Source organism: Barbus barbus, assembly GCF_936440315.1.
Source record: "Barbus barbus genome assembly, chromosome: 7".
Taxonomy (NCBI): Eukaryota; Metazoa; Chordata; class Actinopteri; order Cypriniformes; family Cyprinidae; genus Barbus; species Barbus barbus.
Window position 1 is genome coordinate 37,695,439 of NC_136735.1, and position 27,438 is coordinate 37,722,876.

The following is a 27,438-nucleotide window of genomic DNA, read 5'->3' on the forward strand; positions in this document are numbered from 1 at the left end:
CTGATATACTGTTTTAGTTTGTGTTAATATTTTAAATTAGATTTAATTTGTTTTTAATGTTAAGTTATTTTTAGTAATTGTGTTACAACACTAATATAACTATAACTACTAATACATATATATATATATGTTTGTTTTAGAAATGTTTTGCTTTTTATTAAATGTCTCTGGTTTTATTTTGTTTTGTTTTTAGTAAATCAAGTTAAAACGAAAATGAGAAATGTTGCCTTGGAAATTAGCTAAAACATTTTTTAAAGTCTTTTAATGTTATTTTATTTCAGTTAATGTTCATTATAATGTTTTCTAGTAATGAAAATGTGTTTTATGGTTTTCATCTTTCCTTTTATTTTTAGTAAACAATAACAACCCAAATGTTAACAAAAACAAAATATTAATAAAAATTAAAACTCATTTTCGATATATATATATGTATGTGTCTGTGTGTACTAAAAAAAATGTTTTTTTTTTATAAAGCAGAACTAAAGTAAAATATGAATGAAAAAGCACTAAAATGGAAAAACTAAAACTGAAAAAAAAAAAAATATATATATAATGTTTTATAGTACTTAAAATACTTAAAAAGAAAAAAAAAGACAAAAGTCTTTTTGTATTTTAACAATACAGATTGTGTCAAAGCACTCAACAGTATCAAATTGGAGGATAGAGTGTCAATAATGTATAATAATAAGATTAAACACTCAATTATCAGTTAAAGGCATTTCATTATTGAGTTCAGAGATGTCATTGTCTAGCTCAGTTTAGTTTAAATAGTATCTGTGAAATCAAGTTGACGATAATCGCTAGAAATTAAGAGTCCCCAACTGAGCAAGCCAGAGGAACCAGACTCCATCAGTGACAGAAGCACATAATACAACTCCCAAGATGACAATGAAAACTAAAATATAAAAATTAAAAGCTAATTTAAAGTATAAAAAACACTATAATAAAATAAAAAATAAAATGCATTATAAAAAAAGAAGTGTAGTCTATAGATAACAGAAAGTGGCTGTGTCTCACCAGGTCGGTGATGACTGGCTGCAGCTGCAGGTGATTGCTCTGAGCCGTCTGCAGTGTGCACTGCGCAGCCGCCGGATTCACATCAGTGCAGCTGCAGAACAAACACAACCAGTGACTTTCATTAGTGCAAACAGAGAAGAGCCGACGTGATCCATCTATACTCACAGATACAGCGCTTCAGGCCCGACCACAGACGCGAGGAAAGCCGAGACCACTCCAGACCCGCTGCCCACCTCCAGACACACAGACGGCCTGATCAGAGACACACAGTGGGCCTCGCTTATAAAAGGTTGCTTATCCACCTTATTCTTCCTGTAAAAATGGGCACGACCTTTTGTCAATTCTATGAGTCTTGCTTCTGGTCTCATTGGCTTCCAGCTATTTTTAGCTGTACAAACCTGCTTGTTTTGCTGCTTGATATTGCAAATCAGAGTGCCTTACCATATTATTTTAATGTATTATCTTAATTATGAACACACTGGTTTGTAATGCAAACATTTTTACCGTTTACTGCGCGTTGCAATTCTTCTCGTTATTTTCCTATAGCTGCTAATAAAACATAAGTCTCGCCCAGAGATGGGCACAAATACATCAAAATGTATTTAAATACAAATTTGAAATTGGCCATCCAGCGAAGTAACACTAATAAGGCCTGTTTACACCAAGAATGATAATTATAAAGATAACTGTTTTAGTGGATTCTAAGTAGTTGTGTCATCTGTCACTAAATGCTCAAGCTCTTTAAAGCAGAAATGATACTGATTGGCTGTCAATATTTTTATCATTCATAATTGTTTGTGCTGTTGTGGTTATAGTTGTGGTGTGCTAACTGCTATTAGATTTAGCATGTACTCACACTAGGACAGGGGTTCCCAAACACTCCCCAACACCGCACATTTTGCATGTCTCCTTTGTCTGAACAGTTAAAGGTGGGGTATGTAATTTAAAAAAAAAAACCTTTAGTACCAAAACAAACTTGTAGCCGATCAGCAGTAAGGGGTGTGTCTACTCATGATGTGGAGGAGACAGCATTCAATGAACAGCCGAGCCGAGTGACAGAAAGATAGAGATGGTGGATAAACAACAAATGCGGAAAACGTCTGCGGAATGATACGGCAAAAAGTAGGACCCGTATAAATATCGGATCAGCTTTCCAGCGCTGGAGAGAACCAAATTTTGAAATTGGTTTTGTGGTCACAAATATGAACTGTGTAATACGTGGCTTTAAGCGTACACACACTCCGAGATCAAGTTTGTTTGTACGCATGTTTTATAAATGAGGCCCAGCGAGTCGAGAGTCCAGCAGCTTCACCTGCTTCCCTTCAGCCGCTCGGCGTCTTTCTCCAGAGCGTCCATCAGCAGGAACGAGTCTTCGGCCGGTTCATACACGTCTGTGAAAGCGTCTCGGCCGGCCGGAGCGTACAGGGGCGTTGGGTACATGACAGCAGCAAGGCCTGATGGGAAAAATAAGGATGTATCGGTTATAGCAATATCGTGATATAGGGCTGCACGATTAATTAGGGATGTAACAATAAACGGTTGAAATAAGAGTAGGAGTTTATATGAATGTATCTCTGAGGGGAACTTTAGAAAAGTGGATGCCTTGAGGGTGAGTAAATCATGGGCTAATTTTCATTTTTGGGTGAACTAACCCTTTAAGAACATGGGTTGAAGCTCTTAATTTTGAACTTTGCAATAAATATTGTACCGTGGACTTCATACCGAGATTTTATCGTACCATGAGATTTTGATATCGTTACATCCCTAGGAAGAAAAACAACGCAAGTTATTGATGGGGTTCACAAACAAGGTCCAGTTCTGCTGGTTGGGTGGTCACACGTTTCTGAACTGATTTTATGTCCCTCACGCGCTGATGAACCCGTCGCAATCTGGTTTTAAGTGTCGTTTCACACGCAAACGGCTTGATTGGGGCTTTTATGGATTTATTTTCTGAGCTCTGGCACGCCGGAGCGCTCGATGGTGTGAATGTTCAAAGCCCCAAGCGTGTAAAATCTGCTCTGAAAACAAGCGGATTAAGAGAGGAGAAGTTTACAATGTCTTAATGAAGTCTATAAATGCAGCAGCATCCGTCTGAACATGCATCGCTCCGTCACATAAACCTGCTTCCAAACATCTGGAATAATTTCTGTCCTTTCATACAGTCAGCATAGAACATACTGTGCTGATACCATGGTACAGTGATGGCAGAACTATGGTACTTTGGTACTATATATATATTAGTGCAGTCAAACGATTAATTGCATTCAAAATATAAGTTTTTGTTTAGATAATATATATGTGTTGTGTGTATATTTATTTTGTACAAATGCACACACATGCATGTATATATTTTGAAAATATTTATATGTATTTACATGCATATTTATATTTTATATAAATATATTTATTATTTAAACATAACATGTTTCTTAAATATATGCATGCATGCGTGTGCATTTATATACATAATAAATATACACAGAACACACACGTGATTAATTGCGATTAATTGTTTGACAGCACATATATAAATATACATGCAAACAATATATATATATTGTTTGAAAATATATATTAATTGATACTGACTTTCTTTTTTCCACTGAATGAGTACTATGGTATTTTCAAGACACTTCAAAGAATACAGTGGTACATGATTTAAAAAGGTAGCTTACTTTTAATAGGAAAACATTAAAATTCTGTCAAAATTATGACATAAAAAGTAAGTAGTATCTCAAATTCATCTGTGATTTTTTTGTCATAATTTAGTTTTTATATCATAATTTTCTACTTTATTTTTCATAATTTTATATATTTTAACTTGTTTGATACTGATGCGCCTTTTCCACTGAGTGATCACCATTTATTTACTATGGTATTTTCTTTTCTTTTTTTTTTAAACAGAGAAAGGAGAGAGTAATACAAATTCCTGACTTAGTATGTCATAAAGTATCATGTTTCTCATGTTTTAATATCAGCTTTTAACTCCATAGATAGACAGATATAAAATTTCTGATATATCTAACTATCAACTTTTTCATTATTTAGACTTTTTGTCATAATTATGTTTAATATTATTTATTTATTTTCTTTGGTAAAAACTATGGCACTTTAGCATAGCATGATACTTTAATAGGGAAGCATTAAAAAATGCATTATAAAAGGTACTTTATCATAGCAGTACCATGTCATTGTTATATTTTTTGGACATGGAGGTTATTTAAATTCATCTCACAGTACATAACATAATTATTATAATAATGTAACGTGACATTTACATGATACACAGAAAAACAGCACCAGGGTGGAGACAGTAGCATGATAATACAACAGTATTGTTTTGTTAACATGTAAAGAGCATGTATGGTATGTGTCGAAATACTATGGTATTACCACCTTTTTTGTAAAAAGGCGACTGGCGCGCACTCGTAATCGCTATTTATAATATTTTACACTTTTGATACAGTCATGTATTCTAAACTTTATATTATATATGATAATGAAGGTGTTTCTTACCCTGTCTGCTCCAAGAGCATGATTTTCAAACACAACAGCGCGTGGCCTCGGTATAAAGCACTTCCGGTTACTGTCACAAGTGCATTATGGGAGTCGTAGTTTCTATGTGACTATGTGTTAAACTGTAATATATTTCTATATTAAGAAACATTATTATTATTATTATTATGTAAAACAGTTTAGTACATTTTTGGGGGATTCATTGATGTATAGAAAAATGCAAAGATCAGCATTTATCTGAAATAAAAAAAGCTTTTGTAACATTATACTCTATCCCATTCAAAACCTTTTGTTTGTTTGTTTTGATAAAAATAAATTATAGAAATTAATACTTTTATTTAGCAAGGATGCTATAAGTTGATCAAAAGTGATGATAATGGCATTTATAATGTTACAAAAGATTTTAAAAAGTTATATTTATATTGCCTATCCAGATATGAACACATAATGCGTCTCAATGTCTTAAACTCTCAATAGAGGGCAGCATTGGTCTATGTGTGCTTTTCTTTCAGGCTCTTGATTTTTTCCTCCAAGTTCAAACTTTCAAAGCATCATTTGGCAAGATTCTCACCAGTATCAGTCGATATCACTTTAATCTTCATTCTGGATCATACTTAATAAATACATCATCTGACCTGACTCGTAGCAGGACTGGTCAGTCTCCGGAGGACAACCACATCCAGGTGCTGCTGCATGTAAATCCAGCCATAAATACAAAACACCTTCAGATGGCTCTTATTTCATTCACGCCTTCAGCTCCAGGTGTTAAACAAATACAGATCGAGAATTAATACTGACTCTAAACTCAGCAGAGACGCCGGGGAAGGAAACACTGCAGAAGCTGACACAGTTCACTGGAAATCTGCTTTAAAGCAGGTGGATCACGACCCAAAAACTGCTCACGGGTCACAGACAGCAGGGGAATAATGTCCAGATACAGATAATGTAATATAAATATCCATATAATTGTGTATAGACTAGACAAAGTTATGAACAAACATTCTTCCATTAATATAACGTTCATTCAGACTTATCTGGTCTTTAGTAATGTTCTCAAAATGTTAGCACAAAACATTATTTATACATCATTTACATATTTATTTATTAAATGTTTTAGTTGGATGTTCATGTAACATTTTTAATTGCTTCAGAGAACATTCAAAAGTAACATTCCATAATGTTTGCAAAATGATACAATGGGATGTTTTTCCTTTAATGTTCACATCACCAAAAAAAGTTTTTTAAACATAAACTCATATTTTTTGTTGATGATGTCACAGGCTGTGCATCCAATCAAACGCTCAAATTAGACAGATGCAAAATGACAGGCTGTGTGATGTCTTATTCTCAAAAACTATATACAAAACTTCACAAAGATAAAAGACAATATCACCAATCTAGCAAATAAAATATGTTCTAAGAACGTTTTGCTAACGCTCCCATTAAGTTACGAAAACGGAACGTCCAGTTAAATGTTTAAAAAATGTTCTTTCTTGGTTATGCAAACATTAAGGGAATATTTCATTGTCTCATTTTGCAAACATTATGGAAACGTTACTTTCCAATGTTCTCTGAATGCTCTGAAACAAGTAAAAACAAAGAAAAACCTGCTCCATGACTGATGTATAAGTAATGTTTTTGTGCTAACATTTTGGGAACTTTAAACAAACGTTCTATCAACGTTACTGGAGGAACGTTTGTTCGTAACTTTGAGGGAAGTTCTGAGAACATTAAATGTAAGATTCTAAGAACGTTTTTGTTTCTGTTTTGAAGCGGTGGAGAAGCACTGATCTTTCTTCAGGACACTGATGAGTTCAGAGACTGGTCTTCACTCGTCGCTCGTGTTGATCGTGACCCGGCTGTGATCTACAGGAAGGAAGATTTAACACTTCCCATCCTTCCTTCCCCAGAGGGCCTCTCAGAGACCAACAGAAAGCTCCTGCTTTTTCACTTTATATTCTGCGAATTGCAAGGATTTAAAAAAAATAAATAATATTTTTTTTTGCAAAGATTGCAAGAATTGTCCATGTAATAGTATGGAAGCCCATTTCTGCCACTGAATAATAATAAAAAAATAAATAAAAAAAGGTTATTGTGACTTTTTAGCTCGCAGTTATGACTTTTTTTTCTCAGAATTGTGAGACATTTTGGAGCAATTGTGAGTTAAAGTTCAGTTTGGGGGGTGGGGGGGGGGATGTTTTGCCATTCTAACATTAGGATCGGAAATATAAGGGAACATTTCAACAATGTTTGCAAAATGATAAAATAAAACATTCCCTTTTACATTCACTTAACCAAAAAAAAAAAATTTTTTAACATTTTAAAAAATTGGATTTTCCTTCATTATTTAATTTTTTTTTAGCAAACATTTTTTCTTAGAGCATATATAGAACATCTGGGAAGTAATAATGTAAGACGACCATCCAATTAAAACTTTTCAGAAAAACATTACCATTTTACAAATGTTATTAAAGACAACTTTGAACAAACGTTCTATTAATGAAGCATGTTTGTTCATAACTTGAATAAGTTGAACTTCATAAGTGTTTGTGTGTGTGTGTGTGTGTGTGAGTGTGTTTTCGTTTCCTGCTGTAGTAAAGTGCAGTGTGATACAGGTTCAGAACGACATGAGCACAACATAACAGAATATTAATTTCTCAGTGAACTTTACAGATTCAGCATCGTTCCACTGGCATACGACCTTAGAGGTTCACAAGAAGATCTTAAACTGTAAGGAAGTGTCAAATGTGTGCAGTTCTCCTCTGGGCCAAACGTTCAGTTCCTAGATCCGTCTCTGTGGTCGCAGCAATGCTTTTATGAGGCTGGACTTATAACTGGGATTAAACGAATGAAGTGCCTGACTCTCTGCATCAGAAAGCTGCGCGCGCTCATTGAAGCCAGCTGCGGGTGTTATTCAGGGCGCTTTGTTCAGGATGTTCTGCTCTTCTCTGGAGACGCTGAGCTGTGTGGAGAGCTTTATGAGAGATCGGCTGGCACTGAGACATCAGCAGAACTCGTTCAGAAGCTCATAAACATGCGCTTCAAAGCACTTCAACAGCACAGACACTTCTTTAGAGGACTTGTGAAGCACAAACTGAATGTTTACTCTCTCTCATCTGAGTTTCTGTCAATATAATGGGAGTGGATTTATCATACAATTTAATATAATATAATACAGTCAATAGTGTAAGTGCAGTCAAATATATATGTAGTCAAAATAATGCTGATTTATATCATGTAAAATAATAAAACTGATATATAATATGAAATTGAGCCAACAAGATTTTTCAAAAACTTATTCAAATCAATTTGACACTAAAGAGATCTGTGGATGAATATTTATTATTATTTAATATTTAATATAAAAGCATTTTGCAGCCAACAAGCTGTGTTTCTGACAACAAATAAATGAACTAAATGAATAAAAAATAAATAAAGATCTGAATTTCTGTCAAGATAATGAAAGTGAATTTACAATATAATACACTGTAAAAAAAAAAAAAAAAAATAGTTTAATTTTAACTGTAAAATACTGTAAAAATGCAACGGAGGAAAAAACACAGCAAGTTCCCGTATTATATACAGAGGAAATCTGTTAAAGATCTAATCATACATTTCATTTACTTTTACATGAAATCCTGTTAGAAGTAAAAAAAGAAAAAATCAAGGTATAATTTACAGTCAAAACATGTAAACTGATATTCCCAGAATTCCCTGCATAACACAATTTCTTGTTTGTAAATTACAGTTTTTTACAGTAAAATTGACTATTTATTCTATAAATGTGTTTACAGTTTTTCAGATTTTTTTTAAGAAAACAAAGCTGCTAAAAATTGTGTAAAAACTAACATTTTTTACAGTGTATTATATAATATTCTCATCATCTCAGTCTTTTTCTCATCAGTGCAGTCAAAAATATATAGTATTCAAAATAATACTGATCTATAATATAAGGTAATAATACTGATATATATATATGACTGATACAACAAGACTTTTCCTTATAATTAATTGTTATCAGCATATTTAATTTTCTATTTTATTTATTTCAATCTGATACAAAGAGATCTGTTGATGAATATTTTGCATTTTTAAATATTTACAAAAACAAATTACATTTTGCAATCAATCTCACAATTTTAAAAGCGGTCACTGACAACAAAATAAAATAAATCACCTGTCTGAAAGTAAATAATACTAAATGAATGAATAAATACATGCAAATGCAAAAGTTTTTAATTAATAATTGTGTCTGGTGTGCAGGAATGACCAGAGTTACTGTCATCATAAAACTCGTATAAAGTCAATTCCCAACAACCTCCTTTATGGCAGTTCATAAATGTCAGTACTGATGAAATATAAGTAACGAGTAAAAGTATTCCAGTGAAATTACAAGAATGTTACACATACTGTCACGAGGATTCCAAAGAATGCAGTTAATGCCATTTTTGAAGCATCGGCGCACAGATGTTCTGATTACTGGACGCCCGCTGTGGAATATGACTGAAAGAAACCGGTCTAGTCACTTATTAAATTATTATGGGGTCCGTGAGGGAAACCATTAGATAGATAAACGGGGTGCGGCTGGAATTTGTAGTAAGTTTCACAGGTGATGTCTGTGGTTGCAGGGATTGGGTGTTTGTGTATAAAGGATAGCTCGATGGGGCTGATGGAGCCAGATTTACAGCGGCGTGGAGCACATGCTGCACTCAGGAGTAACCTATACTGTGAATTTATCACAGCGAGGCTCTGCGAGCCACTGGATTTATTGCACCCTGCTGTCCATCATCTTCAGCAGAGATGGAGAAAGAGAAGGAAAAACAAGCAAAGCTTGCATGAAGGCATTTTTAGTCTGAGTGTTGCTTAAGAAGATCTTTGACGCTTGAAGAAAGCGAACCGTTTTAGTGTTCCCATTCGTCTCTATTTTTCCTCAGGCAATGCAGGACAGGCCTGTGTGACAGAAAATGTGCTCTTTTATGCTCTGAAAAATAGGGCCTAATATGTACTATGCTAATATGAAAAAAAAAAAATATTTTTTTTTACCTGTATTTTAAATTAGGCATTGCACTGTGTTGGGTTGAAGGAAATTTATTTAAACTTAACAGATAATGTCCTTGCAGAAAATAATCAGTAGCTTTCCTATAGAATATTTTTCTATAGAATTGTTTCTCTCAGTGCATTATAATATATTTTAAAGCAGTTAATACTTTTTTCAAAATATAATGTTTTTAATTAAATTAATAAATAATATTAGTTATCATGATGTGTGCTTTATAACTAAAATACACTCTCATAAATGTAAAAATGGCCCTGAAAATCCCCTTAATAAAAATCCTACTACTCAGTACAAGGATTTTTCAGCATATTTGAATCATCCTCAGTGCAGGAAGTTTAATACTCAGGTCAGGGGTTTGTTTAAATCTCTGCCCCTAGCATGAGCATCAGCGATGGCTGGCTACTAATTAAGAGTTATTAAAGGAAGGAGGTCAGATGAGAGGTGAGTGGATTTATCCGTCTGTAGGGAGTTTGAGCGTTCCTTCTTCAGCTGCTGCGTGTTAAAGTCAAGCTGGCGTTATACTAGCACTGAGAGAAGATACGCCGAGCGCTGAGAAACGGCTCAAACGCTGACTTTACTGCCTCTATAAACAGCAGTTTGGCCTACTTCACAGGGCCTGTAGTGCCACTACTTCTGGTTATTATTTTAAGCAAAATGACTTAAGCTACACTATATTGCCAAAAGTATTGGCGCCCCCTTCTAATGAGCATGTTTGACTACTTTAGTAATTTCTATGAGTATAAATCTTAATGTTTAAGCATATAATGATATTCTAGGGAATTGTGTGCTTCTAATTTTATAGCAACAGTTTGGACAGAACCCTTTTCTATTGTAACATGACAGTGTCTCTGTGTATAAGACACGGTTCAAAAAGACATGATTGATTGAGTCAGTGTGGAAGAACTTGACTGGTCTGCAGAAAGCCAAGAGCTGAACACCTCTGTTGTGACTTTATGCAGAGCTTGAGCCAAAAACTCATCACCAAACACCAGGAAACAAAATAATGCTTGGTTTAGGGGTTTTAGCATGCAGCACTAAAAATATATAATTGAAAAACGTCTCGGGTTACTTGCGTAACCCATGTTCTCTGAGTAGGGAACGAGACGCTGCGTCTGCTGCCAAGCTCCTCGCGCTGCCGACAAGTGGCCTTTTTCGGCAGAGAAGTCTGAGGAGCAGATGGCGCGTTCGCCAGTATAAAGATGGCGACGTAAGAACGTCTGGGACGGCATCCGCGCCATCAGTCAATGAATTGGTGTGATTCTATAAGGGCTTCAGACAATCAGCACACCCAGAGGTGTTCCCAATGCATCAGAGCTACACAGAGTCTCGTTCCCTACTCAGAGAACATGGGTTACGCAAGTAACCCGAGACGTTTTGGCAAGTAGCTGAAATATGAGTTTTTTATATTTTATTTAATAAAATTTTTATTTTATTTCAAGTAACTATTTTTTATGTTTTTCATTTTAGTTTTAGTTATCTATAGTAAACACACTGTAAAAAAATTTAAAAAAGTTGAGCCAACTTAAAATTGTAAGGCAACCAGCTTCAGCAGATTTTTGAGTTCTCTCAACTTATTTTTGTAGGAGATTCTCAACTTTTTGTTGCATAAACTCAAAAATCTGCTGAAGCTGGTTACCTTAAAATTTTAAGTTGGCTCAACTATTTTTTATTAATTTTTTTACAGTGCAGCCCATTCTGACACACCGTACAGTCATCAGACAATTAAAAACTAAATAAATGATTCACGGAAGGCAGCATAACACATGTTTATTTTCTCTCTGCTCTTTCTGCTGGGAACTGAAGTCTGTCAGCGAGTGCGATTGACCGGAACAGAGAAAACAACAAGAGAAATGAAGTGAATGTCCAGCCGCAGCCGATCTCCCACGGGCACACCATTAATAGATGAGCAGGAGTTATTAGTTTTTAGTGAGAAATTATTTCACGGCTCGGCGATCTTTGAAGCTCTTTCCAGTCAAACCAGAGGAGGAATGACCGTCAAGGGTCTTATTTTGGAAAGTCTCGTCGATCATGAGCTCATGCTTGCAGGGTTGTTGTTTGTGCTGCATTTGGAAAGTTTAAATGTGAGTCACCATGAATGCGACGTCTTTTTTGTATTTGATTCTATGTTGAATTTCAGTTCTGATTCAGAATTACCCTGACGATGATGCTGATGATGATATTGTTGCTCAGATGTTGCTCTTTCAGATCTCAGGAGACCTAATCGAGTTGCATAAAGGTTGCTGCTGTTATTCTGTGCCGTTCGGACTTCATAACATTTAGAAAAACTTCACAGTTTAGAAAATAACACAAGACTTTTTGTGTAATTGTGATTTGGAGATGAAAAGTATTAAAAAAAGAGCTCAGGTAAATAAATTTATGATCGAATTTATTGAACAAAATCACTGGATGGGGGGGGGGTAGAACTAAGAAAAATTATGAAAACACACATTTATTTTAAAAAAAAGCAAAAAATGCAAAAAATAAAAATGACTAAGACTTTACAAAGATCAACTAAAAGACTTCTGTAAAAATGTAACTAAATCAAAATGAAAACAGAAAATTAAAAAATACAGATAATTAAACTTAATTAATAATACAGATATTTAATTAATTAATAATAGGTATTGATATATTTGGCCATGCTGATAGATAGTCTTGAATATAATAGAAAACAGTCTTGAAAATAAGTTTTAATATCTTCTGCCATTTGCACCCTAAACAAACAAACAAATAAATATATATATAAATATGCTTAGGCTACTTTCTTGCCAGTGCAATTACAAAAATTACCAAAAAAAAACATATAATTACTAAAAGACGTTACAAAGGTACTAAAATTAAAATAAATAAATAAAAACAATTCAAAATATGTTTTTATACAAATACAAAACGAAAACGAAAAAACAAGTGAAATACAATGTTTTTAAAAATGTTTCTGAAATTTACTAAAATTATACTTGAAACAACTCAATCTCTGAAAATAGTTATTGACAGACAGACAGATAGCTATCTAGGTAGGTAGGTAGATAGATAGATAGATAGATAGATAGATAGATAGATAGATAGATAGATAGATAGATAGATAGATAGATAGATAGATAGATAGATAGATAGATAGATAGATAGATAGATAGATAGATAGATAGATCATGCAATCTAATACATGATACTCCAAATATATGTAATTGACCCTGAATTATTAGTATTTTTTGTATAATATATATTTAAAAAATCTATTTTTAAACCCTGATGTATGAATCTTTGCCGTGTTTGTTCACCAGTCGTCAGTAAGAGTCTGGAGCTGTAAAATCAATGTGAAGCGGCTCAGATCATTTGAGAGAAACGCTGGAGCTCATACTGAGATATCTGACTCTTGATTATGAATAGAAGACACATGTGAGACCGAAGGAATAATGCAGCTCTGTTTTGTCTCCTCGGGTCTCTTTTACGAGACGTCTGTGAGACGGTGCTGCTTTGGCGTCACATTTGGCTCACACATGTTCTCCCTCAGGGCTCTACTGGACCCGGGTGAGAACAGGACCACAAACCACAACAACACTGAGCGCCGAAGAATGGCCTTCTTCTGCAGACTGGAGCCCTACTAGAGCTCGTCTGATAGAGACAGACACAAAACATTATTTTCTTACTCGTGTCACCCAGTAAAAATATTTAATATAAAAATCAAGCAGAAATCAGGCCTCTGGTTTACGTGTGGAGCTTTGGGTTCATCTATATGCTAGTGGACTACCTACAGACAATTAATATTCTAATAATACTGGCGACATTACATTGTCATATAATCAAATGCTAATATTTATTTACTTCATCCAAAAGGCAGAGTATATCAAGACTTATTTTTATGTATTTGTTTGCTTGCATGTTTGTTTGTCTGTTTTTCTATTACTTTTAGCCAAATGACAGAAGATTGATTTATTTATTTTACATTTAGTAAGAAAGCGCTGGTTCTTTAAAGAACCTTTGACTGAATGGTTCTTTGTGGAAACAAAAATGGTTCTTCTATGGCATCGCTGTGAAGAACCTTTTAAGCACCTTTATTTTTAAGAGTGTACCTACCTAGCCGAATGTCAGAAGATATCAAGACATTTTAATTTAATCTTATGTATTTATTTGACATTTAGCCAAAGACCAGTAGATATCACATCTTATTTTCAGAGATTGTTTTAAGCATAAACCTCACTGAACGTATGTTTTGTTTCTTATTTGCAGTGTAAATGAAAAGCGCACACTGCGGCGAGCACCGCGGAAGACCAAACTTTTAAAAGTTTACTTAAGCCTTTATCTGGCCATAAGTTAAGCGAGCAGCCTGCCGCTAATCACAGAGCGATTCCCACAGACTTCCTCGGTAAACACAGGCTTGTTGATATGAATTAGAAACGTGACCTTCTCATCAGTGGAGCCGTCCGTCTGAAGTCTGCCATGAGATCTGTAATGTGGAGTTCATTACCGAGAGGCTTTATAGGTGCATATTCTCTCTTTTGGAGGATAAATCAGGGCTTCATCATGCTACTGGAGTCATATGCATTTGTGTGTGTGTGTTGGAGCACAGCGTCATGTGCTATCCGTGAATAATTTCCACCAAGATCCCCTGAACATTACAAAGGATTAAAACATTTGCTGTTTTTACTAATACCTTCCTTTCTGATCTTAAAATATTTGTAGAATAAATGTTCTTCCAGTAACATTAATAGAATGTTAATTCAAAGTTATCTGGTCTTTACTGATGTTCTCAGCACAAAAATTATATTTATGCATCATTCATGGAACGTTTTCTGTAACAATTCTTTGAAACATTTGCAACTTTTTTTTAAAATGTATCTACTGGTTTTTAGAATGTTCAGAGAACATTCCAAAGTAACATTTTCATAATACAATGGAATGTTTCCTTAACGTTTATATAAACAAGAAAAAAAAAGGTTTAAAACAAACTGGACATTTGGATCAAGGACATTTAGAAATAACATTTTCTTAAAACATTAGCAAAACAGACCATATTTTCAGAAATGAACATTTTAAAGTCAATGTGATTTAAATGCATCAATGAATCATTCACAATAAAACCAGGAACATAAATGAAGAAAATAGAGTTAGTTTTGATGTCATTTTAGCCTTCATGTTCAACAAAAATATACTTGTTTTGGCCTAAATACCTTTGATGGTTTGAAGTTAGAAGTGTGTTAATGCTGGCTTTGTTTCAGCTTTGGTCTTCTCCAGATGTTAACTGATGGACTGGAGTGGTGTGGATTATTGTGATGTTTTTATCAGCTGTTTGGACTCTCATTCTGACGGCACCCATTCACTGCAGAGCATCCATTGCTGAGACAATGAAGTGTATTGATATGTAATGTCAGATCCTCTTCTCCAGACATCACCTGTATGGTATTTTGATTAAAAGATTCATTTAATCTGTGGAAGAGAACACGCTGTTAAACACTGTTGAAGGAATAGGACATTCTGTCCAACCGCAGCTGGAAACGGTGTGTCGAAACTGATAAGACACGGCAGAACATCTGCGCTGCCAAAAATGTATGATATTTATGAGGAGCAAATACTGAAGGTAAAACTAGAGTGAGTGCAATTGAGCTTGTCAGTTCAAAACTGATCGCCGTGGTGCTAGAGGGCTGGAGACAGTTGGCAGGGTGTTGCTATGTGGTTTCTAAGGTCCTCCGAGTCAGAGTCTGCCGGAAAGGCTTCCACTTATGACTGTAGATGAAGTGAGAGAGAAGTGTTTATTACGTTTGAAATATGGATATTTTTCTTACAAAAATGCATGGATTCGCCACAGGAGGTGGCCGTGTGAGGCAAGTTTTTTTTACGGATGCACACACTTTATTTCAGGTCTTCTGGACTGTTGACAAAAAGCACCAGCTTACCCCCATTGAAAGGCTTGAAAGAGCCAGGACAATTTTTAAAAATAACTCAATATGAGTGGATTCGTCTGAAATAAGAAAGTCATATACACCTAGGATGCCTCGGGGGTGAGTAAAACATGGGCTGATTTTCATTTTTGGGTGAACTAACCCTTTAAGTATGGTATAGTGTTATGTTTTAGTGACAACACTAAAAATAAATAAATAATTTAATGGAAAATGTATTCATAGAAAAATTAAAACAATTATATTTTAGACATACAATATTTATGTATTTATTATGTTATTTATTTATTTATTTATTCATTCTTAATACATTTTAAATCTTTTTTTTTTTTACTATTCATTGTTATTTTTAATTCTTTTATTTGTACAGGAAGGTAGAGGGATGAAAGACTAAAAGTGCTGAACTTCTTAGCTGGTAAAACATGTATGTGTTGAAACGGCTAATGATAAAATGTGACATTCTGTAGTTTTGTCTCATATTCATCTTTTAATCATATTTGTAAATGTCTCGACTCCACAGCCAACAGAGCAATTTTAACTTAACTGTTTCAATACTTTTAGAGGGCACTGTATATATTAAAATATTACATTTATTATTTATATTATTATTATTATTATATTATTATGTAAATAATTACATTTATTACATTACATTTGTATTACATCTTTTATATTATTACACATACACACACATACTGTAGATATATACATATGTACACACACACACACACATATATATATATATTTACACACACACACACACACACATACTGTATATATAATTTATTTTTGTTTTTTATTAATTTTATTATTTATTATTATTGTCATTATGATTCATTTATTTATTTGTTTGTTTGTTTGTTTTATGTAAAGCACTTTGAATAACCTTTGTGCATGAAAGCTTGCTTTGACTTGCATACTGTATATGGACACTATTCACCATCCAAACATAGTCAGTTTCATGCATATAAACAGAAATGCACTCTTGGGAAGGTGTTGAGTACCATGTATGGTCGGTTCCCACGCGCCGATCTGATGTCCCGCTCTCATACGAGCCCATTGGCTGCTCCTGATGTGCCGTAAAGCGCACTTTAGTCTGGCTTGTGTGAAGCTCAGCAGCTGTAGCTGTAAAGTTTGAGTGCCGCAGGCGGAGATTTTCTCAATCCTGCTAGATTTCCTCTCGTTTCCATTGCCTGACCTCACCGATGTCAGAGATCCTCCACCTGACCTGTGTGATCCTGACCTCTACACATCAGCTAAACTCTTCCAGACCTCCAGCGCTGCCTGTCTGATGCTTTATTAAATCCAGCTAACAGGGAATTCTGTCAAGGTTCTCTCAAAGTTATGAACTAATGTTCTTCCAGTAACATTTCTTTAGAAGGTTTGTTCAAAGTCATCTGGTCTGTAATAATGTTCTCAAAACATTAGCACAAAAACATTATTTATACATCACTTACCTTTTATACATTTATTTCTGAAAAGTTTTAGTTTTATTTATTTATTTTTTAAATGTATCTACTTGTTTCAGAACATTCAAAAGTAACGTTCCCTAAATTATTAAATGGAATGTTCCCTTAACATTTGCATAACCAAGAAAAAACGTATTTAAAAAATAAAAAAATATAAAGAAAATAAAACGTTCTGAAAATGTTAGCACAAAAACATTATTTATGCATCGTTCATGGAACTTTTTTCTGAAACATTTTATCTAAACATTTGTACTTGTTTCAGAACATTCAGAGAACATTCAAAAGTAATGCTTCCATATAATGTTTGCAAAATTATACAATGGAATGTTTGCATAACCGAGAAAAAATAATATTGAAACTGAACGTTCAAAAACAATATTTTCATAATTTAATGTAATAGCAAAACATGCCCAGGTATGAAATTTAGGTTATAAAAATGTTGTGGGAAGATTGTTTTGAAATATTTTTTAAAATGCTCCAGTGTCCAGTTTTCTTGTTGTGATTAGAACATTATTTAAAGGTTACCAAAAAAATAAATGTTTCTTAGAACATTCCCAGTGCGTTCCCAATGCATCAAAGCTACGCGGCGTTGAGTGAACCTATGAAAGAGAACAACACTGTCCATTTAATGTAGTTTTAGCTAAACTGAAATATACATGAAAAACTATGTATATTTATAAAACTATATATATGTAAAAAATACTAAAACACACACACACACACACGCACACACACACACACACACACACACGCACACACACACACACACACAGACACGCACGCACACACACACACACACACACACACACACACACACACACAGATCCTGGTGGTCACATTCAAATACCTGACCAACCCAGTTTGAATGTAATGAAATGTATCTGATCATTTTCAAACATTATTACTTTGCATATGCTCTGTACTCGAGTAGTTCAAATGACCTACTTCCACAACACATGAGAGCGATCCACTCCCTGCAGGTACATAATCAACTTCTAAATGAGCAGCTGAGGAGAAGTCTGTAAAGAGAAATAATGAGGAGGTTCAGGGCAGGAGAGCAAAGGTTTGACATTCTGTTTTCCTGTTCAAACCGCCGCTGGTTCAGAGCCAACTGGGTCAGTTCTGTCAGATCTACTGTACAACACCATGTGTTTGTGTTTAGAAATGTGTGTGTGTGTGTGTTCAGGTTGGAGAGTTCAACAGCCGGCTTCAGGAAATATAAATCCCATTCATGTTCTTAAAAACATCTATGATTGAACAGCCATGAGAAATTACATAATTACACTGTAAAAAATAATACACTACATCTACTCAATAAAATTGTGGCAACAGATTACAAGCAATATTATTAATTAAATTCAACTGCTATTCAGAATTGAGTTAGAATTAATCAAATTAATTCCTTAAAAATTAGCCATTTAAATTAAGTAGATGCAAATAGCCCACACAAAAATATTAAGTAAAATTTAAACAAAAATATTGTTTTCATTGGAGCACTATACTAATGCATACTACTTAAAAAAATTGATTTAACACAAAGTATTATTTTTAATAAATGGATTAAAGTAATTTTAATATGATTTCACATATGAATAACAGACACAGTCATTAAAGATTAAATACAAGCTTCTGCTTTATTGCCAACAACAGTTACAATAGCATATATTAGCATTCTCAGACTGTATCCACAATTACTTAATATGAATTCTGCAAAACAAAGTCTCTTTTTGTGTTTCTTTTTAGGTACCAATTGTTTAAAATACACAATGCAGTTACTTTTTTGGGTCATTTTTCTCTTTCTAGGCACAAAATGTTCAAATGTGTGAGGTATGTTTGGCAACATGGAACCACAGAACAGATAAAACCATTTTATTTTAAGACAGCAGTTTAGACCTGAGTGACTGGACTCGTTTTGACAGCATTGACGCATCCAGCTCCAAGAAAAGTTTCTGAAATACAGTAGTGGCCAAAATTATTTTAAATGGTTTTAAGTCAGTTATTTCTATCTTTTGCTGTAGTGTGTCAGTAGTAAATATCAGTTTACATTTCCAAACATTCATTTTGCCATTAATTGTAATAATCCAGTGAGATTTTTGTGCTCCACACAGAGTTCTGATCTGATCATCATTCAAACTGGAATGACATGAAGAATCAGAACAAACTGAGACAGACTAAATCCAGAAGAACTGTGTCTCCAAGACGCTTCGAGAAACCTACATGCAAAGCTCCTGAAAATCTCTGCTCAAGTGCACCGAGGACAAAAGCTGCTTTAAACACAAAGGACGCTCACACCAAATGTTGATTTCATTTAGTTCATAGAAGTTAATTGATTAAAGAAAATCAATTTATGACAATTTTTGACAGCATCCTCATTTTACAGCATTTTTACACAAGTGCCTAAAACTTTTAACAGTACTGTAGCTTTGCAGGAGGTTTCTTGAAGCGTCTTGGAGACACAGTTCTTCTGGATTTAGTCTTGTCTCAGTTTCTTCATTTCTTCAGTTACTGTGAAAGTCCAATAAATTAACTCAAGGCAACAAAACATAACCTCACTGAACCGTTGTCACACAAATGCATTTGTCAGCTTTTAAGTAGCTAAATATCATCAAGTTTAATATTTAATTTACAGTAGGGGAATTACTACCTGAGTATCATGAAGAAAAATACAAGAATAAACCATTTCTCTCAGCCTTATAAAACAACAAGTAGCCAAATGGCTTGCATGCTTCATTATAAACTACCTTCAGTAGTTCTATCTCAGTTTTCAGTCTTTCTCCAAGTGCTCCTCCTTCAGCAGCTTGGGAGTGTGAAGGTCCAGTGAGGACCAATTTAGGCTCCAGCTGCACAGTGATTATTCTTTGAAATTCTGTATTCACCTGAAATATGGAATGAGAGGAAAAAAAATATTACGTTTTGAGAGGGGGTTTTCACATACATTATGTTCCTTTAGGTCTCTAAACATGATTGATAACTCACTTGAGAAGGCTGAAAAAGGGCTGGCATACTTGGACATTCATTTTTTCATTCTTCTTAAATTCTGTTCTGCAGTTCTGAAAAAAATAATGTTAATAGAAATGTGGAATATCAATAATTCAGTAGACGAAAATAACTAACATTTATAGCAATCACTTGTTATTTTGTTCTGAAACAAAGACAAAATAACTAAGAATTAAGTTCAGGGCTTCCATACAATCGCGATCGCGCAGAATGACCGTTCAATTTCATCAATAGCTCCTAACATGATGTGTAACTGAGGAATGATTAGGTTCGAGGGACTTTATTTAAAAAGATACATGTGTGTGCCAGCTATTACTGTAAATTACCGTGGAACGTACTGGCAGATCGTCACGTCAGGTCCTCACAGATGTGTAAAACAAAAAACAAAAACACACTTTTTGAATAGTGACTGTTCAACGGCAGATCTAACGTTAAATAGTTTTAAAATGAACCCCTTCAACCATTAATCGGTGTAAAACATGATTACCCATACTTTAGGAGCAACACACTAGTTCAAACGTTAACACTAGGCCACAAAATAAGGATCTGTTGCCCAAGATCGGACAATGACTACAGCCATTATTATACAATGTTGCTTGTTGTCTATTTGTTAAGATAACGTTAGTAAGCTACAAAAAAATATAGGCTACATGAACGAATTAGCATATTTATTTTTTCAAGAGTACTATAACTTGCACTACCACCAATCAATTTTAAGCCGACTATTATGAATGATGCCTATATCACATAAAGTGGACCATTTAGATAATTTACAACAGTTTTTTCCTATATAAATAAAATAATAGCCCATACCTTTGTGAAGTTAACTGAAGAGCACCGATCAGCCTTGCCTCCATGTTGTCTCGTGCTCACGAGCTGATTGAACCGCAAGTTGGAACAGGAAATGCTTGTAAATTGAAAACAGCTCATTTCAATCATGTTGGATTTATTCAATATTGTCTCTATTTTGAGTTATTCAAAATGAATAGCTAAATCCTTAACAACAGAATTAAGTAGGTTTTATTCCTGATATTTTTAAATAGTTTGAACTCAAAAAATATTTATAAAAACAAGAAATTAATTTTGTTAAATGAAGTTTACATAATAAATTTAATGAAATCTACAACCCTACAGAATGACTTTTTACAGTGTATCACATTCAACAAAAATATGTTATAAGAACATTGTGCCAACATTCACATTAAATCTTTCTGAATGGTTATGTCATTTTTGGTTATGTGAGCATTCATTGTATCATTTTGCAAACATTATGGAAACGATACTTTAGAAACTTTTCTGAACGTTCTGAAACAAGTAACATTTTAAAAACGTTAGATGCACATACAACTAAATGTGACACTGAAGACCGGAGTAATGATGCTGAAAATTCAGCAATAAATTAAATTTTTAACACATTTTCGCATAGAAAACAGGTGTTTTCATATTTCACAATTTTACCGTACAATGTAAAATCGAACAGTGAAAGGAATTAAATGAAATGAGTTAATTTCACTCAAATAATAATGAAAGTTCATTGGACTTAATTGAAATAAGTTCTATAAACTCAAAATGTCGATGTAGTAAGGTGAACTTAAAATGATTGCGTTTTGTAGTTCCCAGCATGCTTTGCATCAGACAACAAGGAAAATAAATGTAGAAATTAAGTGTTATTTTGTGTAATTAACATAGAGAGACATAAGTTAGTACTTAAATGTTAGGATTTACACAGGTTTCTGTTATGTTGGTTTTGTAGTGTTACCTTTGTGGTGAAGAGACCTGTGGTTAGGTTAAGGATGGACAGCAAAACTTCAAGACTACTGCATGTTTTTTTTTTTATATTTGCATGCAAGGGTTGTTGTGAGTATTTTAGATGACTACATTAGCATGCACCAGTGTGCTGTTGCTAACTAATACAGAACTATAAACATCTGAATGAATGTGCTGTTGATGGAAGCAAGTTGTACATGATTATCATTGTGATAACTGGGGTGGGATTATGGAAGCGAGGCTTGGCTCCCATTGCTCTCAGACCCGCCACACTTGTCATAAACATTTAAAGCTCTACTAACTTTAAAAAAGAAAATTGAGTTTGATCACTCAGATTTTGGGGGATTCTTAACTTATCAGGTTTTACAGTGTATTTTTGATCAAATAAATGCAGTCTTGATGAGCACACACATGCATCTAATATGTCCACGAAACATTATTTTTGTAATGCGTTCATGCATGTGTGTGTGCGCGTAAGAGACTGCGTGACATTTCTCTCTTTATATACAGTGTCTCTGTGTGCTAACGGCTGCTATCCACGTTCCAGATGTGCACGCAGGATGCCGCGCAAAGCCAAATCAGGTAAACAAAGGAACCTCAGATCCCACGTTTTCACTCGATTTACAAACGACTGCCTCCAGCCCCACCGGGACACGCACTTATTATGCTATCCGTGTTTTGGTTTGGTTTTAAGACTTTTGGCCTCTCCAGATCCTCCACAGTAAGAACCGATAAGCCGCAGAATAAGTTTTTGATGTTATATATAAAAGTTTACACACAAATCAACTTTTACTAGCTATACTGTGGTATATTTAACAGCGGGCGCGAGGCTATGAAAAACCATCATGTGATTTAAGAAAGTGTTGCTTTGAGTGTTTTTCATTCATTTCTTCTCGTGGTGTTTAATGGGTCAGCTATCAAGACTGTGCTGTAGCTGCATAAACAGTGGAATATTTTCCCTTCAAATTAAATGAACGCTGGCACACTCGGGTTTTCAAGTTTATCATCTCCTGAGGAATATTTCAAAAGCACGTCTTTGGGGTCAAATATTTTCCGAGTGCAATGTTTGTGCCAAGATACCCGCTGGAAAATAAGCTGGTATACGGACTGGCAAACTGAGAGTATCATAATAAAGCAATAAAATGGCAAGTGCTTTAATAAACACATGTTGAGGGTGCTGATGTTTTTCACTTAAAAAATGAGTAGTGCTTGTCAAATTTGTTTAAAGTCATATGCTGTATACTCACACGAAAACTGGTGTCAGTGTTGTACAAGAAGCTGTTGCTGGAAATGATTTAAATGAATGATTTAAAATATAAACACAAACTGTAAACAATAAATTCAGACTATTTTCCAGAGATCATCAAGTTATGTTGTGCATCAGTTAACCTGTGAGCATTATACGGGCTTCAGATCAGGTTAATACTTAAGTTCTGAACTGAAAAAAACTAATGTTGAGTAGAATTAAATTAAAGGAATAGATGATTAAAAAGGAACATTTCAAGCTATCCGAGATTAGGATGAGTTTGTTTCTTCATCAGGTTTGTAGAAATGTGTCTCTGCATCAGTGTCTCAGCAATGGATGCTCTGCAGTGAATGGGTGCCGTCAGAATGAGAGTCTGATAAAAACATCACAATAATCCACACCACTCCAGTCCATCAGTTAACATCTGGAAAAGACAAAAGCTGAAACAAATCCATCGAAATGTTTTTAACTAAAATACGAGTCTATAATCCATAATAACACTTCCTCCAGTGAAAACGTCCTGTCGTCTCTCACATCAAAATCCAGCCACATATTTGTTTAGAGCTGTTTTGGTTTGTAAACGCTGCTTGATCTGTGCAGATTTCTCCTGATTCAGACCAGAACACTTTTTGTTTTTTCCACTGGAGGAAGTGTTATTATGGATTGTGGACTCCTATTTTAGTTTAAAGTGTCTTAATGCTGGATTTGTTTCATCTTTTGTCTTCTCCAGATGTTAACTGATGGACTGGAGTGGTGTGGATTATTGTGATGTTTTTATCAGACTCTCATTCTGACGGCACCCATTCACTGCAGAGCATCCATTGCTGAGACACTGATGCAATGCTAGATTTCTCCAAATTTGATGAAGAAACAAACTCATCTACATCACTGATTACTCGAGGGGGAGCACATTTCCAGCAAATTTTCATTTTTGGGTGAATTTAGGCAAGATTAAATTAAAAATATATATTTATTAATATTTATATTTTATTAAAAACTTATAAATAATGTGAAGACTTTGCTAATCCAGGATAAAACAGGAATATAGGCCAATGATAATTACTTCCCACTAGGCCTACTAAAGATATGGGATTTTACATTGATTAAACTCCGTCCCATAAGATATGAAACGTCCAGCATCTTAAACACAAGAAGGAGCTCTCGTGAGCATTATGAAACACATGTTGTTTTGAAACACAACGCTTCATTCGACTCATTCGGTTACTGGCAGCGTGAGCGTTTGGGGGAGAGCTAATCCTGACATTGGGCTCAAATGTGTTTTTTCCACAAATTCATTTTTCAGGAGCATCTGAGATTTACTTTAGCGCTCTGATTGACTGATTTCGAGGAATTGGCTCCATCAGGCCGTGGCTGTGGCCTGCGGTGATGCAATGTTAAGACTGACCATAAACACATCGCTGAAGTCCACCGTCACGCCGCTGGAAACCACAGCGCTCTGTCACACGTGCGATTTCAGTCCAGTAATTTGGGAATCAAGAACCGGCTCTTCTTAAAAAGGGATTAACAAAATACTGTCCCTGAATAACTTTTCATGACAACCACTTAGGGAACGCCTGCATCCTATAAACCAATGCAGATGCCGATCAGAGTCTGATGATGAGTAATAAATACTAGAGAAATAAAAATACTTTTGCTTCTTGAAAATACTAAATTAATCGGAATGAGAACCATTATTCCTTAAAATTCCCAACCTAACTCTCTGGCTTCTTTGAAATTTTCCTTTTGTCTGTATTTTTAAAAGGAATAATAATATTAATAATAAGTAAATGTAAATGTAAAAAAAAAATAAAAAATGAGAAGCTAAAATAAAGAATGAGTTATATAATTGAGATAACTGAAATAAGAGTAGTGCAATTACTAAAATTGAAATAAAATAGATTAATGCTATGAAATGACAATATCACATAAAATTACTTAAAGTTTAAATTAAAATGAAACTTTATGATATAAAACTATATAAATATTATAATAGCATAAATAATACAAAAAAACACCAACAGAGGTGTATATAATTTGTGCACTATATTGCAAGTTTTCTGAAGTCATCAGTGTTATGCGGTATTATAGTTTTTATTCATATCATGAGTCAGTTTTAATTTTCATATTTTCCATTTTTTATTTTAGCTAAACTTTTCAGTAATTTTGCCGTTTGTAGTTTTTTTTTCTTTTGCTTCAGTTTTAGTTATTTTCATACACAAGTTAAACTCAATTAAAAATGTTGCCTTGGTAAACAGCTCAAATTAAAAGTTTATTTTATTTAATTTTATTTTCAGTAATCTTATTATATTTCAGGAAACTTTTTTTTTAATTTATGGTTTTGGTTTATAATAACTCTGGCAGTCATTTGATAGATTTGTGAGGAACAGTTCATGTTCACTAACTGTTGCTCCATGAAAAGGAGCACGGAGAAGACTCTGCAGAAATTGATTTTTTACCAAAGAATTAAAATCATATGGGCTTGGAATGACAGGAGAGTGAGTAAATGATGACAAAATATTAATTTGATATGATTTCTGGATGACCATGTTTATCTGGTCTTTTTTCCATCTAATCTTTTTGACACTCTCGGTGGCCATTCATCTTTCAGCTCGTCTTATCCCGTCCTCAAGAGTCTGTTATTACAATACGCATTCTTGCACCGCCATGGTCTCGCTCCAAATTAAGAGGTCTCCAGGCCCAATCGAGTGCAGCTGAGAGAGATTTGTGGTTACATGCGAGACGAGCCATAAACCGGGTTTCTTGATGTCCCTGCTTCTCAGATGAGATTTACTGTGTTCAGACTCAATCACGGGCCGCCAGCACAACATCGTGTTTCTGAAACCCGACTCGGTACATCTCGTCTGCGTGACATCAGGAAACACGATGTGTCGGTATCTTAACAGAAAACCAAACCATAACAAGCGAATTGCAGTCTTGGCAAAGCCGTGCCGCTACGTCTGAAATAAACAGGAAAGCCTGGGATCACAAATCTATACTTGTGGACACACTGATTCAAAAAGGGCTATGTTTAGTTCGAAAGGAGCCAGAAAGTAAACAGAGGAGCATGCTGAAGAAATAATTTGTGAAAAACTTATCATTTACTCAATTCAGGTCATTCCAAACCTGTATGATATATTTATTCTGTAAGACACAAATGGAGATGTTCAATAGAATGTCTGAGATATGTTATCCACAAGGAAATTTAATGGTGATTTATACAGTCAGAAAAGCACCAGAAAAGCACCTCAACAGTTGGTAATTTAAGTTGTGTGCTATATGCCTATAACCCTAACTTAACTCTTTAAAGTTTATTGAAATAGAATTTATAAATAAATAAACCAGTAAACAAATATATATTACTAGAGATGTATTGTCTACAATATCACCCTTGTTGTTTTAACAGTATACGATTTGACATCATCAAGTATATCACAAAAACCAAACAAAAACACACCCAGAGAATGCACATGTGATTCAGTGTATTACAATACATTTAGAATTCACCCAAAATGCAAGATATACGCAACAATGCCCCTGTATGACGGTATGATTTAGTTAATTAGTATCACACGAAGAGTGCCATTTTTCCCCAAATTTCAGCACAGTTTTATACAACCGTTCAATAAACAAGAAGTTCATGTGACTTATGTTTAGACATAACAGTTCCAGTTTTTGCTCTTTTTCATCAAAATAGTTCCAAACAAGCCACAGCAGAACTGTTTTGCATCTCTGACCAACACATGATGTTTCCTCAATGAATGTCTCAATGACTCATTACAATAGCATTATAATAGTCCAGTCTGGAGAGAACAAAAGCATGTACAAGACGTTATGTGGTCTGCTCTGATAGGAAGGGTGTAATATTCCAAATGCCCTATAAGGCAAATATGCAGGACTGGGCCATAGAAACAATATGGTCTGTAAAGCTTAACTGATCATCAATCGCAACTCCAAGGTTTCTGGTCATCCTGGAAGGAGTTATGGTTGAATAACCTATCTGTATAGAGAGGATGTGATGAAGTGCTGGATTGGCTGAGGCCATGAGCAGTTCTGGCTTAGTAAGGTTGAGTTGAAGGTAATGGTCCTTCATCCAACCAGAAATGTCTGTCAGACAGGCTGCAATGCGAACAGGTACCGTCGAATCATCTGGATGGAATGAGAGGTAGAGTTGAGTGCCATCAGCATAGCAGTGATAGGAAAAGCCATGTTTCTGAATGAAAGATCCTTATGATGACATGCAGATGGACAAGAGAAGAGGTCCAAGCACTGAGCCCTGAGGAACCCCATTAGCAAGAAGATGTAACTTAGAAACCTCATACCTGGAAAACACCCTGAAGGACCTACCTGAGAGGTAAAACTTGAACCACTGGAGTGCAGCTCCTGAGATGACCATCTTCGTTGACAGGAGGATCTGTGGTTAACGGTGTCAAAAGCAGCAGACAGATCCAGCCAGATGACTATTGAGGCTTTTCAGGG

At 34.6% G+C, this 27,438-nt stretch overlaps 1 protein-coding gene across 2 annotated transcripts in view; it reads right to left on the bottom strand.

Moving 5' to 3' along the window:
- Nucleotides 1–4,619, bottom strand: part of LOC306872649 (methyltransferase N6AMT1-like) — a 7,378-nt gene extending 2,759 nt beyond the window's left edge. For both annotated transcript variants that reach the window (XR_013784427.1, XM_079421314.1), the window contains exons 1-4: nt 4,534–4,619; nt 2,330–2,471; nt 1,183–1,269; nt 1,018–1,108 (exon numbers count right to left, since the gene is read on the bottom strand). Coding sequence is in view for 1 of the 2 variants with exons in the window: in XM_079421314.1 (XP_079277440.1) it covers nt 1,018–1,108; nt 1,183–1,269; nt 2,330–2,457 (306 nt within the window). In the remaining variant the exon portion in view is untranslated. The remainder of the gene's footprint in view (nt 1–1,017; nt 1,109–1,182; nt 1,270–2,329; nt 2,472–4,533) is intronic.
- Nucleotides 4,620–27,438: the final 22,819 nt, after the last annotated feature.